General features: G+C 39.8%; 1 protein-coding gene across 1 annotated transcript in view; it reads left to right on the forward strand.

Moving 5' to 3' along the window:
* The window catches only part of KCNH8 (potassium voltage-gated channel subfamily H member 8), a 409,682-nt gene that overhangs the window by 158,009 nt on the left and 235,018 nt on the right, over window positions 1-16,655 (forward strand). Inside the window, exon 3 of the mRNA XM_057739199.1 lies at window positions 14,177-14,308. Coding sequence (XP_057595182.1) covers window positions 14,177-14,308 — 132 coding nt within the window. The remainder of the gene's footprint in view (window positions 1-14,176; window positions 14,309-16,655) is intronic.

Here is a 16,655-nt window from a genome sequence, read left to right on the forward strand (position 1 = left end):
TATAACTGATTAATTTTGCTGTACAGAGGAAACTAACACACTATTGTAAATCAACTATACTCCAATAAAAATCAAAAAAAAAAAAAAAGAAAAAAAAAAGCAAGGGGGGAACAGCTGGAGAAGTGACAACTGAAAATACAGACAAAGTTGGCATCTTGCACACAACTCAGGAATCCTTGTGCTTGGTGTTGGAGATAAAAGGACCCCTCTAAATGTGAAAGGAAGAAGTACTTTTGCTCTACCTAGAATCTCTGGCATGGAAATACCTCTGAAAGCTGAAAGAGCTTTCTAAGAAACAATCCAATGATTGGCCTTTTGCAACTTGGCAGGATGTTCAAATGAATTCATGTTTTCAGATGCATATTTGAGAACAGAAATGTAGTAAAAATTGCCTCATTTTAGAGAGCACTTTTTACCATTTCCAACATGCTTGGTTGGAAAAATTATGAGCTTCCTGTGTGAAGACTTGAATTCGGGTCCTGGCTCAGTCATTGACATTCTGTAAGTGACCTTGGCCAAGTCATTTCACCCTTCAATATCTTATCTGGTCTGTAAGAGGCAAATGGAGATAATACTTATATCTTAAAGCCATTAAGAGGATCAGATATAGGAAATAAATGATAGAAAATATAACAAACCACATAAATGCTGACTGTAATAATCAGAGTCTAGATTTGCATCTGTCAGGCAGAAAAAAAGCTCTAATCACTTATAATCTATGTGATTTGGGGCAACGTACTTCAATTTCCTGAGCCTCAGTTTTCTCATCTGTAAGATGGCAATAATAAATACCATCTACTTCATAGGCTTAAATGAAATATTGCTTGTAAAGGGCAGTGCACAATGCTTGGCACATGACTGCTTAGTAAACATTAGTGCTCACTCTTGCAACCAACAGTATTATTATTATAAAATTGGAATTCATCTTATAATGATGAACTTTTGTTCTTTTAACATAGATATTAGAGCGCCTGCCATGTTCAGGCCAGGCAGTCTGCTTTGCACTTGGGAGGATGCAAGAGAAAGAAGACATTGTCTTTGATCTCCTGTACCTTACAGTCTGCTGCAAAAGAAAGATGCATCAAATAATCACTCAACCTGTTAAGCAGTTTGCAGGAGAATTACAGGCTGCTATGGGAGGGAAAAACAGAGGGATATGACCAAATCTGGGTTATAAGGAAGGCTTCACCGAGGAAGTGATGTTTGAGTTGAATTTTGAAGGATGAGTAGAAATTGACTGCATGGAGGACAGAATGAAAGCATTCCAGGCAAATAGAGTTGCATGTGCAAAGGTCCTGGGGGAGACAGCCTCATTTGAGAAAAGGAGAGAAGGCCAGTGTCCTTGGAGAACCAGGTTCACATGGGTGTGGGGAGGGAGACAGGAGTCAGCTCACTGTCATGCTCAGGCCATTGACAGTTAACTAACGGTGGTCAGAGTGTTCTAAGCAGGGAAGTCACATGAATATTCTGTTTTTCAAAGATTGTTTTTGCTGCCATGCAAGGTGGGTAATGCACATATGCCGTAATGGTCCCTCAGACAGGTTGATGCTCAGAGTGTGATGAGAAGCCCAGGAGTACTGGCATTGCTCAGAACTGTGGGGAACACAAATTATCAGGCCCGCCCAGACCCACTGGATCAGATCTGGAGGTGGGCCCAGTAGTCTGTACTTTCAGAAGCCCCCCAGGGGATTCTGATGCACATTAAAGTTTGAGAAACCCTGGCTTAAGTCTAGGATGTGGCCCATAAAGACTGGAGAGTGAATGGATTTAGGACTGCTTTCACAGGTTTAGCTACTGGAAGTGACAGGATTGGGTGCTGTCTTTGGTTTATGGATGAGAAAGAAGTGTCAAGAATGTCTCTAAAATGTGCATCTGCAGTAGAAGTCACTTTACCTGCTTTTTTATGCTTTGTTGGGTGTGTATTTAAGATGAGAGGAGAGGAAGGTCTGGGGCATGAGTTTGGGGCATTCCGTCTTTGTTTTTTTTAGTATTTACTAACCCACAGGGCACTGATAAGAGGATCCAAGAAGCATCATTATTAAAACTGACATCAAGTGAAAAAAGCTCTTATGCTTGGACCGTCTCAGCTGATGGGCAGTAAAACAAGCTATAAGTGGAGAGCTGATTTCATCTATGATAAGGAGAGCTATTTTTCTTGAAGCCTTGACTTCCCCAGAATTCTTCAATTTTGAGTCCACTAAATTATCTTTTGAAACATTATGTTCCACTATTTGAAAACAAACCAACACTCTGTTTCAGAAATACAGTAGGAGTCAAACAGCAAAAGAAATCTTGTTAACAATGCTACTAAGAAAAGATACTATTGAATGGGAAAACATTAAACTCGGAATGTGTTTGGAGGTTAAAAAAATCCCCTTCTGCCTAAGGTGGTTTTATTCTGTGGACTATATATAGTGATTTGGAAAACTACCTGTTCTTCTCCTTGCATAAAAGAGACTGCCAGAGTAGAAATTTCTCACATTTTGTAGCTTCTTTGTTACATTTTTTAGCTTGCTTTGGCCTGACTTTGTATAGACTCTTTGACCACAATCTCCATTTCACTCCTTCAGTCTCCTGATTTGCATGTATTTTGCTTTGTGCTGCAGCTGAGAAAGCCCCAAAGTAGCTTCTATTGATGGAACTGGAAGAAAAGCCTTTTCAGAGATCCCTCTGGGTCATTGACAGTTAAGCTTATTTTTCAGGTGAAGGATAACTAAGTCTATTATCATTATCAAAAGAGAAAGGAAATAACGACCCTCTAGAAAAGAGGGTTGTCTGGATAATCTTCTTTTAGCATGTACCACTATGACACTCATAATCTGGGTCCTACCTAAACAAAGACTCTACCTGGTTCTTGCACTAACAAATAGCGCTTCTTAAATACTATGTCAGGATAGAGTCCAGTAGAAACTTCCAAAGAATCAAAAGTTAATACACATATACAGTAATCTGCAGGCTTCTACGTAAAGAGTTGGCAAAATAGGGACCGTGGGCCATATTTTGCGGGATGCCTGTTTTACAAAGAACATTTTTTTGCAAAAGAATCATGCTTATTTTTATATGTTGTTTGTTACTGTTTTAGCACTACAGTAGCAGAGTTGAGTAGTTGAGACAGAGGATATATGAATGGCAAAGCCAAAAGTATTTCCCATCTGACCTGCTGACCTCTGAAGATGGACGTACCAAATCTGTTAGGTGGACTACCAAATTGAAGCCCTCGTGGTTTAGGAGAATTCCGAATTGTCATATTTTAATTACAGCTATAGGCTCAAAAGGTACTTTTCTTGTTGTCGGAAGAAAATGCCTATAATCATATGGAAGCTAGTAAGAAAATATTGTACACAGATTTGTTTTTCACAAGATGATGTCTGTCTTGGGACAGGCTTGTCAGTACTAATAGCTCCCCTGAGCTTGGAGGGTCTAGTGATGCTTGTCCAGGCACCTGTGTGTGGCCTCCAGTTCTGGTGACATATCAGCTCTATTTTAGGGGAGAGACAGTAAGTTGAGGAAACACCTAACTGTTTTGCCTCACGTGCCTGCCAAGTTGTGACTCAGGGCAATCTGGCACAGTGCTCATGAATCTTCGCTAAGAGTCAAGTTTACACAATGGAAGAAATACTCAGTATGCCTGTTGTCTTCATGTTCTTGAAGTGCTAAATTGACACCTAAAACTGCAATCATATATTTATACACTGGGGAATTGTCAGGAGGTCCTTAGCTGTCTCTTTTCAATTCCTATTTCCTTGTTCCCAAATTCTCATCTCAAAATTTCTGCTTTCTCCTGTAGGACATATTTTCCATCTTTTTTTACCTTACTTGCCCAAGCTTTTAAACACAGATTCCAATTCTGCATCTAATTGCTTAAAAAGAACTTGATTAATGCAGAGTTTGTTACTTGTCCTGGCTTATTTTATGAATAACATATATAAGCACAATTTTTCCTTTTAAGATATCAAAACTAGATTATTTACTCATGTGATAATTATTTTTGTTTTTTTATTTTTTGTTGTTTTTCTTTTTGTTGTGGTTGTTTTTTGTTTTGTTTTGTTTTTTAATGTTTGGAGAAATGCCCTGTGTTTTAGCACAAAGCCCACAAAACTGAGAACCATATGACTCCAGGTCTAATCCCACCTCTTCCAACAATTAACATTAATTGTTTTGCATGGTTTGCTCAACCACTCTGAACTCAGGATCTTCATCTTTACAATAAAGAGTTCCTTGTCATCATCTCTACAGGTCTTTTCTAACTCCAGCAATCTGGAAAGACTCTGTATGTTACAACACCATACGAGATTAGATGTTCAAGGAAGTCCTGAATAACTCTCCTATTTCCTTAATTAAAAAAAATTTTGAAATGTTTCATACGTACACAAAATACAGAAATTTTTATAATAAATACTCACCCTATACCCACCTAGCTTTAACAAATATTAATGCTGAGCCATCGTTATGCCTGACTTTTTTAAAAGGTTAAAGAATTAAAGCATTATACATTCAGGTAAACCCCTTACTGTACATAATTAGTCAAAAAGTATAAAATACTGTTACATGTATTGACTTCTTCAAAGCTCCTAACCATGAGAAGTGGACATATAGCCTGTATGCAGATGTGCTACAAACAGGTGTAAAAATTGTATCTGGAGATAACCAGCAAATAAATGAGGAATTCAGAACTCAGCCACATGCAATGTCATCTAAGTCCTGGATTTTGATTATCCTTTTCTAAACATATCATTTTTGTAATTAGAGTTCTTTGTAAGCAACATAAATTGATTCTGGTTATCTGAAGCAAAAATATTCATTTCCTGAAAACATATGTTGTACCTTATGGAACCAAAGAAAGAAATAGCAACCAGTCTTTGAAAAAGGCAAGAAGCAGTGGTGTTCCATGAGGTCTAGGTAGCAGGAATAATGGAAAGATTTTTCTGGCCTTCATTGTTGAATGAATCTGCTTCCTTCATTTTTGATCTTGGGTCCCTGTGTTCAAGATTTAAATTACCAGACGAGAAAGAATGATTGGTCCAGCATGGATGATTTGCCCATCCTTCCAGTGAGGGCTCGTCTGAGCACCAGGTGGGGTAGCTCTATCAAAGCTGGACACAGAGAGGCGTCTGCATCTCCAATGGAACAAGGAAGTGCAGTGACAAGAGCAAGGGGCAAGGATGCTAGCCTGCCACACGCACGCGGTGTCTGCTCCACTGACTGGCAACCATGAGAACGTGCATCTCGTAGCCTCTGATTACGGGGACTGTGGTTGATGACCCCAGTTGCCATCTTCTGAAACACGTCACTGTTGGCACAGGCCAGACTTTTGAGGGGCTGCTGCCAGCCAGTGACTGAGTGAAGCAGGGCTGCTAAGACAGGTCTGTTCGAGGAGAGGCAGCACTGCTCTGTCGGTCGGCTTGGCTAGCAGACTCCTCGATGGCCTTGGCGAACTTTCCTTAGGACTGCACTGAGGTCTAAGACACTGTCATCCAATTTTTCTTGCTTCTCTCTCTCCTTTGCTCGATGTCAGATCTGCATCGTGGTCTTTCATCACTGACTTCTAAGAGGACCAGCGACAACACACACGTCATTTATTAACATTCAAAATCAATATTCAGTAGCACTTAAGAACATCATGCTGCAGTCTTACTCCACCTTTTCCTACATTCTGTATCCCTTTACCCTGTTCTACCTTTTCTTTTTGCTGTAGCATTTAAAACCTTCTAATAAACTATACAATTATTTATAATTTATTGTTTGTCTCTCTGAGGTAGAATGTAAGTTCTCTCGGGGCATAGGACAGAGTGCTATTCTGTTTTGTTTACTGATGTGTATCCAAACGCTTAAAATAGTTTCAGGCCATAGCAGGCACTCAGTAAAATTTGTTGAATGAATAAATAACTTTATATCCAATTGCTTGCAATGGAATCTCCTAATATTTTCTTTCGGGTCTTAAGCTATGTAATTGCAGAGTCCCAGACCCCCTTAACCGTGCTGAGCTTGTGTCAGCATTATGCTTTCTGGTACCGACAATTATTCCCATTGCCTTACAAAGACCATAAATTTCTCCCACTAAAGCCTTGTGCAATTAGAGAGGGTTAACTTGATCCTCCAATTCTCATTTAAACCAAGTTCATTCTCACTGAATAACTGCAAGTTTGAAGGAATCTTAAATTGCTTTTCTTAAAGTCAAGTATCAGGGGAGTGAGTTTGTCTCAGCGCCTTGTTCTCAGAAAGAAGTGGCTCCCAAGTGGCAATCGTGGAGCCAAGCCTGTCGGATCAGACGTTTGTGTGCTCACTAAGAGTGGCCCAGCACATCTAGGCCTTCTTTACCCTAGAGCATCACTGAAGAGCGAGCCATTGCTCAGTGTTGATTTGGGCTTAGTTCTCTTTGTTATTTCCAGTCTTAGACGAGAGGAGCATAGGGGATGTTGCTGTGCATCCTATCTAGAGCTATTGGGTTGGCCGAAAATTTTATTTGGGTTTTCATGGAAAAACCTGAGCAAAATTTTTGGCCAACCCAATGCTATGGTACGGAGATCACCATTTCTAGGAAAGAGGCAGAAACACCCTGGGGGGAGGGGTCAAGCAAAGGTCTTGTGAATGAGGTCAGAATATCGTGCTACATATATTGACAACTTGTGTAACTACACCTCAAAACTGCAATACTGAAGCGTTTATGACTGCGTCCTTGTCTCAACAAGGCGATTAAAAGCAGCACCAGTGGTGGTTTTCAGATCCCATCGTCTCACTGGCTACTGAAGCAGATTTAAGAATCAGAGCCATGAGCACCTAAAGGAAGGGTATATTCCAATTTAGAACTAAAGTACCTGAATCTTGTTTCACATAGAAGTTCTACTCTTCTTCCGGGGTTGAGAGGGAAATTTGTTGATTATCCAAAGGCTTTCTTTCACTTTTATCTCTTATAATATGACATTTTTAAAAAGAACATGTATCATTATGTCCTATAGCATGGATAGAAAGAAAGATTAAATGAAAGTGAAACAATTTATAAAACACTGTTCTCAGCATAAGATCGTTCCCAGAAGATTATAGTAAGGCAACATTAGAACACATCAGACTTGTGTTTAAACTCCACTCTTTGACACATTAGCTGTGTGACCCTGAGGAAGATACTACACATCTCGATTTCCACATTGATAAAATATGGTTCAGTTTACGAAAATGTTGGTCAGGGTAATTGATGAGAAGTTTAGATGGGATACACATAAAGCATGTGGCTCGTGGCTCGGTGTCCAGCACATAATAGAAGCTTATAAACGACAGCTGTCCCTAGGACCTTGCTATGTGCATTACACGGCCCAGAATCCCTTATCTCTGTTTCTCATTGAACCATACGCAGTGATCTTGGCTCCTCCTCTAAACCTATCCCAGATGAATTTGTGGCTACCCAAATGTGAAAAATTCTTTCAGTTGTAGGTAGGAATTATCTACGTTTATCATCAGAAATAGCTTCATTTTCTTAAAGCAAGTAATAGCTCTACTGGTCAAAACTCCAATAAATGATTTGTTGAGCAAAGATGCTGGAATTATTAACTAGAGCATATCTTGGAGATATTTTTTGGATCTCAAGTTCCCAAGCTCCTCTTGTTCCTCATTATTAGAGATTTCTGAGAGATGCTAATATATACTCCTGGGAGAGAAATAAAGTACTGTTATTTAAGAAGAGAGGGAACTTGGAACAAAATGGAAAGAGGAAAAAAACAAAACTACAATTCAGCTAAGCATCAGTTGATTTTGTATCTATCCCTCCTGCCTTCCTTTTTTCTTTTCTTTCTTTCCCTCTTTTTTTTTCAGTTACCCTAACTTAACATAGAACTTTTCTCGAAGTTTGAAATGGAATATCTGTGAGAACTTAAATCATGGAGAATATGTACAGTGTTCCCCCAGAAATATGACCCCATCACTCTTATCACCCAGTCCTGAACTCTATTTCGTACCCCAAATCTCTAGAGTTGCCAGAATCCCACTAAAAGTTCCTTCATGCTTATTCTAGCAAAACTGAAAACAAAGGAGCTAAGAAAAAAAGAAACTATAATCCCACAATCCACCACTATGAATATTTTGTGTGTATCCTCCCAGTCTTTTTTTTTTTTCCTGTAAAGAAACAAACTAAAAACATGTTTTCTGAGATCCTCATTTATCATTAAACATTGAAATGAGAGGTGTCCTTAGCCACTGCTCTGCTCAGGGAGGTCTCCAGCCGGTTCAGTTCGTGTCCCAGCATCCTCACTCTGCCCTCCACTGCTGCACGAGGGGTCGGGGCCCCAGTCCGTTAGGGTCCTGGGGCATTTGCAGGAGGGGTATCCACCCAAGGCAAGTTCACTGGGAACTGAGCACAGATCTGAAACACATATAAGCTCACTATAGATGGATGGTCCTTGGAAGAGGTGTCCCCTGCAGATACAGTGAAGCCTTTACCTGCTAGTTTTTCACCAAAGAATCCTTGCTTTCATCACTTAGAACAGAACAAACATCAGGAAGCGCTGGGGAGGCTGCCGTAGGGCTTGTCTCCCACGATGCTCTGGATGCATCCTGGGACTTCCCCCTCCTTTTTAATCTGACCCGTTATTTTAGATCACCTCTTCATACGACCCACCCATTCCTGTTTTTCTTTCTAGTTCCATGAAAATAGACCTTCCTAATTGATAAAAGAGCTCATTTTTAGGCAAGCGGGGAAAAGCCTTTGGTTTTTTCTGTTTTTGTTTTTGTTTGTTTTGCTGCGTGGGTCTTCCTTGCTGGGCTTGGGCTTTTTCTAGCCGTGGAGAGTGGGACCTACTCTTCCTTGCGCTGCACAGGCTTCTCATTGTAGCGGCTTCTCTTGTTTCGGAGCACGGGCTCTAGGCACACAGGCTTCAGTAGCTGCGGCACCCGAGCTCAGTAGCTGTGGCTCACGGGCTCTAGAGCACAGGCTCAGTAGTTGTGGCTCGTGGGCTTAGTTGTTCCGAGGCATGTGGGATCTTACCAGCCCAGGGACAGAACCCATGACCCCTGCATTGGCAGGTGGACTCTTAACCGCTGTGCCACCAGGGAAGTCCCAGCCAGTGGGTGTTTTTTAATCAGGACCCTGTTTTTACAGATTTTTGGAAGCAGCATGGGAAGAAAACTAAAGGTAGGGAGAACATCTCTGAAGGGTGGGTGAGAGATGGTTAGGGCCAGAAAAAGACAGAAACAACTGTGATAAAGAGGAGGGGCGACTACAGCTCTGAGCAGACTCACCTGAGACACTCATCACTGCCCTACGCTTTCTGCTGCAGGTGTGAGGGCCCCATCACTCAGCCAGCATTAGCGGTGCCTTGTTTGCACACCAGCAGCCCTTTGCCCACACTCTCCCCAGTATTATATCCCCTGGACGAACTTCTAAACATTGTCAAACCTGTCATCACACCATTGAGTCGGTAGCGCTGAGACAATGGTTATAGAGAACAAGACCTGTCAGATTTACTGTGACATTTGAGGAGCACCTGAAAATGTTTAGGTCACGTGATACTGATGCTGTTAACACTCAGGATTATTATATTATCATAGCCATAATTTCAAAAACTGAAGGTCACACATATTTATCATTAAAAATCCAATCAAAATCCTGCTTGATATAAGGGTCATGCAAAGGGTCCCCATTCCACTTTCCGCTGCCGTGTTCCATTGGGAAACACAACTTGGGTCCCATCATGGCAACACAGTCAGTCACTGAAGAGAAGACAACTCGCAACTCAATTTTCTTTATATCTCTACCTCCTTGTACTAGGTTGTTAAACCATGAACTCACACCAGAAACTTTTTCATTAGTGTTCGCTTATTGTAAAATATAATTTTCAGGGAGTATATGGAAAGCATATGTCTTCTTTACACTGTAAATATTAGCAAGTCAAATTCTCTTGCACCAGTGTTTCCCAACGAAGTAAGAGAAAGTACCAAAAATGGAAACGTGGGACATTCCACCAGGTTTAAACTCTGTGTAATTATTTACGCGATTCTGAAAATACAGCTTACCATCTAGGGCATAAACCCTGTTTTCTCCCCATGAATTGCATTTATCCACCGAAATTGAAGGTGTTATTAATGTCAGTCATGGCAGAACATCATCTGTTTTAGCCCTCACCAACCCACATGGTAATTACTGCTGCTATAATCAGAAGGCGTTAACTGGCATAGGATTTCTGCCCTCTAACCCTGCTTTTCAGAACCCATCCCATCTCTGGATTGGAGGCAGAGGGATTTTCTGCCTCCCTCCTTAACACTAGGAGAGATTTATTGTACCCGGCTTGGGTTGCTGATGACCAAAAGACGTTGTGTGATCAAAATTGATCCTCTCTTAGCTCTTACCATGGGTAAGAGAGGAAGAGGCGGACCCTGGGGAATTGTTTGGCGTTATTATAGTTGTGTAAGGTTGAAGATTTTGTCAGAGAGCCAGGGTGAAGAGATTGAGGACAGCAGGGAAGGGAAGGAAATTGTGTGAAGGGTGTTTCTTGGAGCCTGATTGGTAGGTTTTGGCATCCATCTTCTTTTTCTGGAAGAAGAAGCAAGTGGCTTATGCTTTGCTTTCTAACTTTAGAGGTACCCAAGGCTGTATTTGTAAGGAAGTTGGTATGGATAAATGTGAAGGAGCAGTTGAAAGAAGAAGGGAAGAAAGGATAAAGGGAGGGAGGGAGGGAAGAAAAAGGAAGGAAGGAAGGAAGCAAGGAAAGGAGGAAGGAAGGGAGGGAGAAAAAAAATAGGCGTATGTGTCTCTTACACTGTTTCCCTGATTCACTTTTTTGTCATATGTGCAACGGGAAGGTTGACATTAGCCTAGTGAATGCCAATTAATTACAAAATTTGAATTTAGAGGGGCACATGTTAATGAAGTTCTAATGAATTTATGAAATGTCAAAGATCACATCTCATTATAACTTAAAAGACAAATTTCAAAGTGATTTTTCAACTCTTCCAGAACATGCGATGGATGACATGACGCCCGTGCAGCATGGCTGATTAGAGAATATTGTCGTGTTGGCAGCTGTTTCCTTGGCTTTCACCTCATTATGTGCTTTTGCCTCTCTTTGCAGTACGCTGGTGCATCTGTGCGAAGGCTTTGTGGAGACAATAATGATGCTCGTCTGAGTGCAGAGATCGAGTGATTTTTCAGGAAAATTAATAGTCTCCATTCTGAGTTGGGTGGTGTTCCTGCAAGGGAATTGACAGAGATGTTTTAAAATGTGAACCAAACTATAGCTTCATGCCATTCTCCAAGTCCCCATGATTACCGCCTCTAGCGTCTGATTGATAGCTTGACCCAGAGGTTCTTTTTGTGCCTATTGTAGCTACAGCATTAGTGAAAAAGGCTCCGAACTTGAAATGGTGATCATAGAAAAAATTGGACGTAAGAGCCATTCTGGGATGAGTGGTCAGCGGTGTTTGGCCAGGGATGTGGCTCATTTAGGAAGTTTCTTTATCAGTCATAGACAACACTGTTGATGTATCATTTCACGTTTTGGGGGGTTACTCTACGTATCCCTGCACAGAAGGATGTGAGAGTATTACAACTGAGGGAACCTTGTTCCAAAAATGTTAGCTGACTTCCCCATGGTGACGTGGCTGGTTGATGTTGGAGCCCTGGTGATAAGCCTTAGATTCTAGGTCTTCTGCAGCCTGGTGATGGGACATCGAGATGTTATTGCTGCGGCATAGATATTTGGGAAGATGATTGAAAGGAAGCCATGGGTCTGAGTCAAAAGAACAAGAAGGCAATTGTGCCACTAAACAATTAGGAGGATGTGGGGGAACAGGTACATACTCAAGGCATACTTTATAAGTAGCAGTACATTACACATACATTTACTACATGCGTACTTAACCACACTTTTCAAAAAAAAATACACCAGTATCTATAATAAAATATGATTTCTTTAAAATATTGCCGTTGTTACAGGATAATTTAATTAAATTAATTAATTAATTTATTTATTTATTTTTATGTGTTTTTGGCTTCATTGGTCTTTGTTGCTGCGAGCGGGGGCTACTCTTCATTGCTGTGTGCACAGGCTTAGTTGCCCCACTGGACTAGGGCTGGAACCTGTGTTCCCTGCATTGGCAGGCAGATTCCTAACCACGGCATCACCAAGGAAGTCCTTAAAATATGATTTTTATGTCAAATGGACCTAAATACAAATCAGCTGTTTCATCTGGTGTTCAACTGAAGAAAAAAATGAGAGATTCCAAGGCAGGATGAATACATCACATCAGCTGTGTTGGAAATTGTGAGCTCTAACACAGTATACACAAAACAAGTTAAAATATCAAAGATATTTCTGACATTCTGTTATTTTTTGTCTTCTACCCAGCCTTGAAATTGATTCCCAAATAAGATGGAAATTCAGACTTTTTCCCATCAAAAGAAAAGTGAAGGAAAATTATGTGTAAATAGATCAACAGTTTAGTTTTTAAGCAATAACTTTTTCATCAGTTTCAAATGTTTCTGCCCAGGAATGCTTTTCAGTAGACAATCTAGTACTGGAATTTTAATATATTTTTAAATGTGTATTTTAAAGGATACAAAAACTTTTCAAAATATAAGCCTTAGGTTTGAATTTGAATCTGTTAATGATATTTCTCATGGTTCTTTTGCTCAAAAAGTAGAATTGAACTTGAGTATCACTTTTTAAATTAATTTTTATTGGAGTATAGTTGATTTACAATGTTGTGTTAGTTTCTGCTGTACAGTATAGTGAACCAGTTTTACATATACATATATCCACTCTTTTTTAGATTCTTTTCTGAACTAGGTCATTACAGAGTATTGAGTAGCATTCCCTGTGCTATACAGTAAGTCCTTATCAGTTATCTATTTTATATATAGTAGTGTGTATACATCAATCTCCCAATTTATCCCTACCCCTCTTTACCCCTTGGTAACCATAAGTTTATTTTATACATCTGTGACTTTCTGTTTTGTAAATAAGGTCCCTTTGTACCATTTTTTTAGATTCCACATATAAGTGATTTCATATGATATTTGTGTTTCTCTGAGTTACTTTACTTAGTGTGATAATCTCTAGGTCCATCCATGTCACTGCAAAGGGCATTCTTTCGTTCTTTTTTATGGGATTGAGCATCACTTTTAAGAATATATTCTTGTAATAAAACATACATTCTGAAAAATACACACGAGTGTAGAGTTTGGTGAGTTTCAGGACCTGAATACTCCTGTGTCATCAACATAAGGATCATGAAAGATAGGGACCAGCATCCCAGAACACCCTCACCTGTGCCCCCTCCTAATCACAGTCTCCCCAAGGGAACTACTCACCGGACCTCTAACACCATACATTAGTTTTGCCTGTTTTTGTACTTCATGTAAGTGCATTCTCCTCCTCTGTGTCTGGCTACTTTTGCTCAGCATTTTGTTAGTGATATTCCTCCATTCCACTGTCGATTATTATATATCACTTATTCACATTGCTGCAGAATGTTGTGAGAATATATCTCGATACTGCCGGACAGTTTTTAAAGTGTATGTAGGGCTTCCTAGGTGGCGCAGTGGTTAAGAATCCGCCTGCCAATGCAGAGAACATGGGTTTGATCCCTGCTCCAGGAAGATCCCACATGCCGCGGAGCAGCTAAGCCCGTGTGCCAAAATAAAATAAAATAAAATATTAAAGTATAAAAATTAAAAAAAAATAAAGTATATGTAGTAATTTGCACCCAGTCAGTCATGTAGGAGAGTTCAAGTACCTATGCATCCTCCCCCAAACTTGGTATTTTCCATCTGTTTTCTTTCAGGCATTCTGGTGCATAAGCATTGATTTTTTAATTGACTAAATAAACCTCTAGCAAACTCATACCAAACAAAGGTCTTTATTTAGGAACCAGTGTGTGCTGCGGGGTGGGAAGGGGCAAAGTTTCATCAAGTGGAATGCTTCGACATCAGTACATTCAAAGAAGAAATACAATTTGAATGACATAAAATACTCCCTTATTTTCAGAGAAAGCACTTCATTTGGGAATGAAGAGATATGCATTACAGACTAGACATTTATGGAATCCGAGAACCAATGTTTTTAAGATTTTGGGGGAGAGTTGTGGGATAGAAGAAAACAGTAAGGACTTTCTTAACTATACCACGAATGATGTGATTTTCACAGAAAAAACACTAAGCGGTGGTTGATTTCTATTTTTATTATTGTTGCAGGGTCTTCATTCTGGTGCCTATTGGATATTGTTCCTATAAAGAACGAGAAAGGAGATGTGGTCCTTTTTCTGGCCTCATTCAAAGATATAACAGATACAAAAGTGAAGATTACTCCAGAAGATAAAAAAGAAGGTTTGTACTGTTTTCAGAAAACATTGACAGATGGAGTAACATTTTGAAATTGTTTACTCAAAAACTCCGGTAGGAAAAAACTGTCTCTTTAATAACAGCAACTGATAAATATTCATGACTCTTAGCAAGTCAGTATTTGGTGCCTATCCCCAAATCACAGAGACTCACATGAATTTGCATTCTCCTCTTTGTAATGAAGACTCACTTGACAGGAATCCATTTATATTCCTATTTGAGGAGGATGAGGATGGGAAAACAATTTATCAGCATACACAGATGCACACCACCTTATTTTATCAGGGTTAAATATATAACTTGATAGCAATAAGTGAAGTGAAAATGATGTGATTAAAAATACAGGTCTCGGTTGAATCTGATGTACAGTAGCTCAGAACTTTAGAAGGGGAAGACTTCGTTTTATGTCCAAAATCCAAAACTCAAGTTTAGTGCTTGTTAGAGTGGAACATTGCAAATGTGTATCTGTATCTCGCAAAAATAATTAGTTTTGAGACACAAACAAGCTTCTCAGTGATCTTTTAAGGATTCTAAGACTTTATATTGGTTACTTTATAGCTTCTGTCTATAGTTTAGGAGGAAATTCCCTGCATTCACGTAAGCAGACAAAAATTCACACTGAAAAAATGCCCATATTATTTAATTTAAACAGAAGTAGGATTAGGTATTTTGGCGATTGTCATTGTAGAGATTTCCTGTATATTAAGTTCTTTATGAGAACCAGCTATTTGACATTTCAACAACTATGTCTTTTTAAACGTGTGTGAGTGTTTTAAATATATTATGTCTTTGGAAATGGCAACACAGATTGAGAACTTTTTAGTGCCCCTACCCACCCATCCCCCACCTTTCATCATTTGGACTGTTTGCAAATGCAGGAGTGCTTTCCTGTGTATTTGCATAACTAAATACTGTGGCATATTTTGCTTGCAGGAGGGGCGAGCTGTCTTATACTTAAAGTTACCTGGATACTAGAGCAAGTGTAAATACCTGTTCAATAAGAGAAAAGTGTGGAAATCAGTGTGTGCAGTTTTTGTTTTTTTACTATTTTTTTTGCTATTATAGGAAAACAAAAGGTAAGTATGAACTGTATTTACTCAGATTACGTCTAATACCAAATGTAGGTTTTTCTTCTGAACCAACAACCAGTTCTGCAACTCTCCAGATACCAGTTATAATTTAATTGTCCTATAATTTAATTCAAGTCTGACACTAACCACCTGGAATTAGCATCAGAGTCCAGAGGTATAAGGGTGACCACCCTCACTGCAGGCTCTGGTAACACTTCTGGGGCCCACATGCTTCTGTCCAGCTTGGCTACAATTCTGGGAATTTCACTGTCCTCCCCATTCTTTTCAGATTTGCTAATTTGCTGGAACAGCTCACAGAACTCAGAGAAGCACTTCTGTTATTATAAAGGCTATTATTCAGGAGTAGCCAAACGGAGGAGATGGCTAGGGCAGGTATAGGGAGGAGAGGCCTGGGACTCCTGTGCTCTCCCTGGGCACAGCGCTTTCCCAGCACTTAGATGTGTTGCTCGGTTGTTTAATAAGGGTTTTCATGGAGGCTTCATTACGTAGGCAAGATTGTTTAAATCGTAGGCAAGATTGTTTAAATCATTGGCCATTGGTAATCAACTCATTCTTTAGCCTCTCTCCCCTCCCCAGAAGGTCAGGGGATGGGGCTGAAAGGTCCAGCGGTCTAATCTTGCCCTGGTCTTTCTGGCAATTGTTCTCCTACTGAAGCAATCTAGGGCACCCTCCCCTTCCCCATCACCAAACATTTATTAGCACATAAAAGACACTCATCCCTCCGGAGAGTCCGAGGGTTATAGGGTTGTGTGCAGGAAACAGGGACAAAGCCCAAGTACGTTTCCTATTATGCCACCATAAGGATTATTTGAATAACATTATTATTTATGTATTAAATATATATGTATATATTACGTATATTCACATATATGCATAGATAGACACATAAAACTATATTTAGAAAGAAATATATGGCTTTTTGGGGGGAGCTTCAAAGGGAGCAGTAATCAACCTGACTTGCTTTGAACATGGAGATCATAACTAATGGTTTTATATAATTTAGGTCATCATTTTTGTCTTATATTCCTAGTGTCTGTAGATAGGGGCGAAATCCCCCTTTTACAAGACTGCAATGGATAAAAGGAGTAAAACTGTCCTTATTAATTTGAGGTTTGAAAGAGCTCAGTACAAACACTCCTTTTCCCCACCCAAGTTCTGAGCCAACCGACAAAGAAATAAGAGCAAGACAGATGGGAGACCAGCACATCACCTTTATTTCTGATAAAACCGACACCAGAGAA

The sequence above is a fragment of the Hippopotamus amphibius genome, chromosome 6 (assembly GCF_030028045.1).
Source record: "Hippopotamus amphibius kiboko isolate mHipAmp2 chromosome 6, mHipAmp2.hap2, whole genome shotgun sequence".
Classification (NCBI taxonomy): Eukaryota; Metazoa; Chordata; class Mammalia; order Artiodactyla; family Hippopotamidae; genus Hippopotamus; species Hippopotamus amphibius.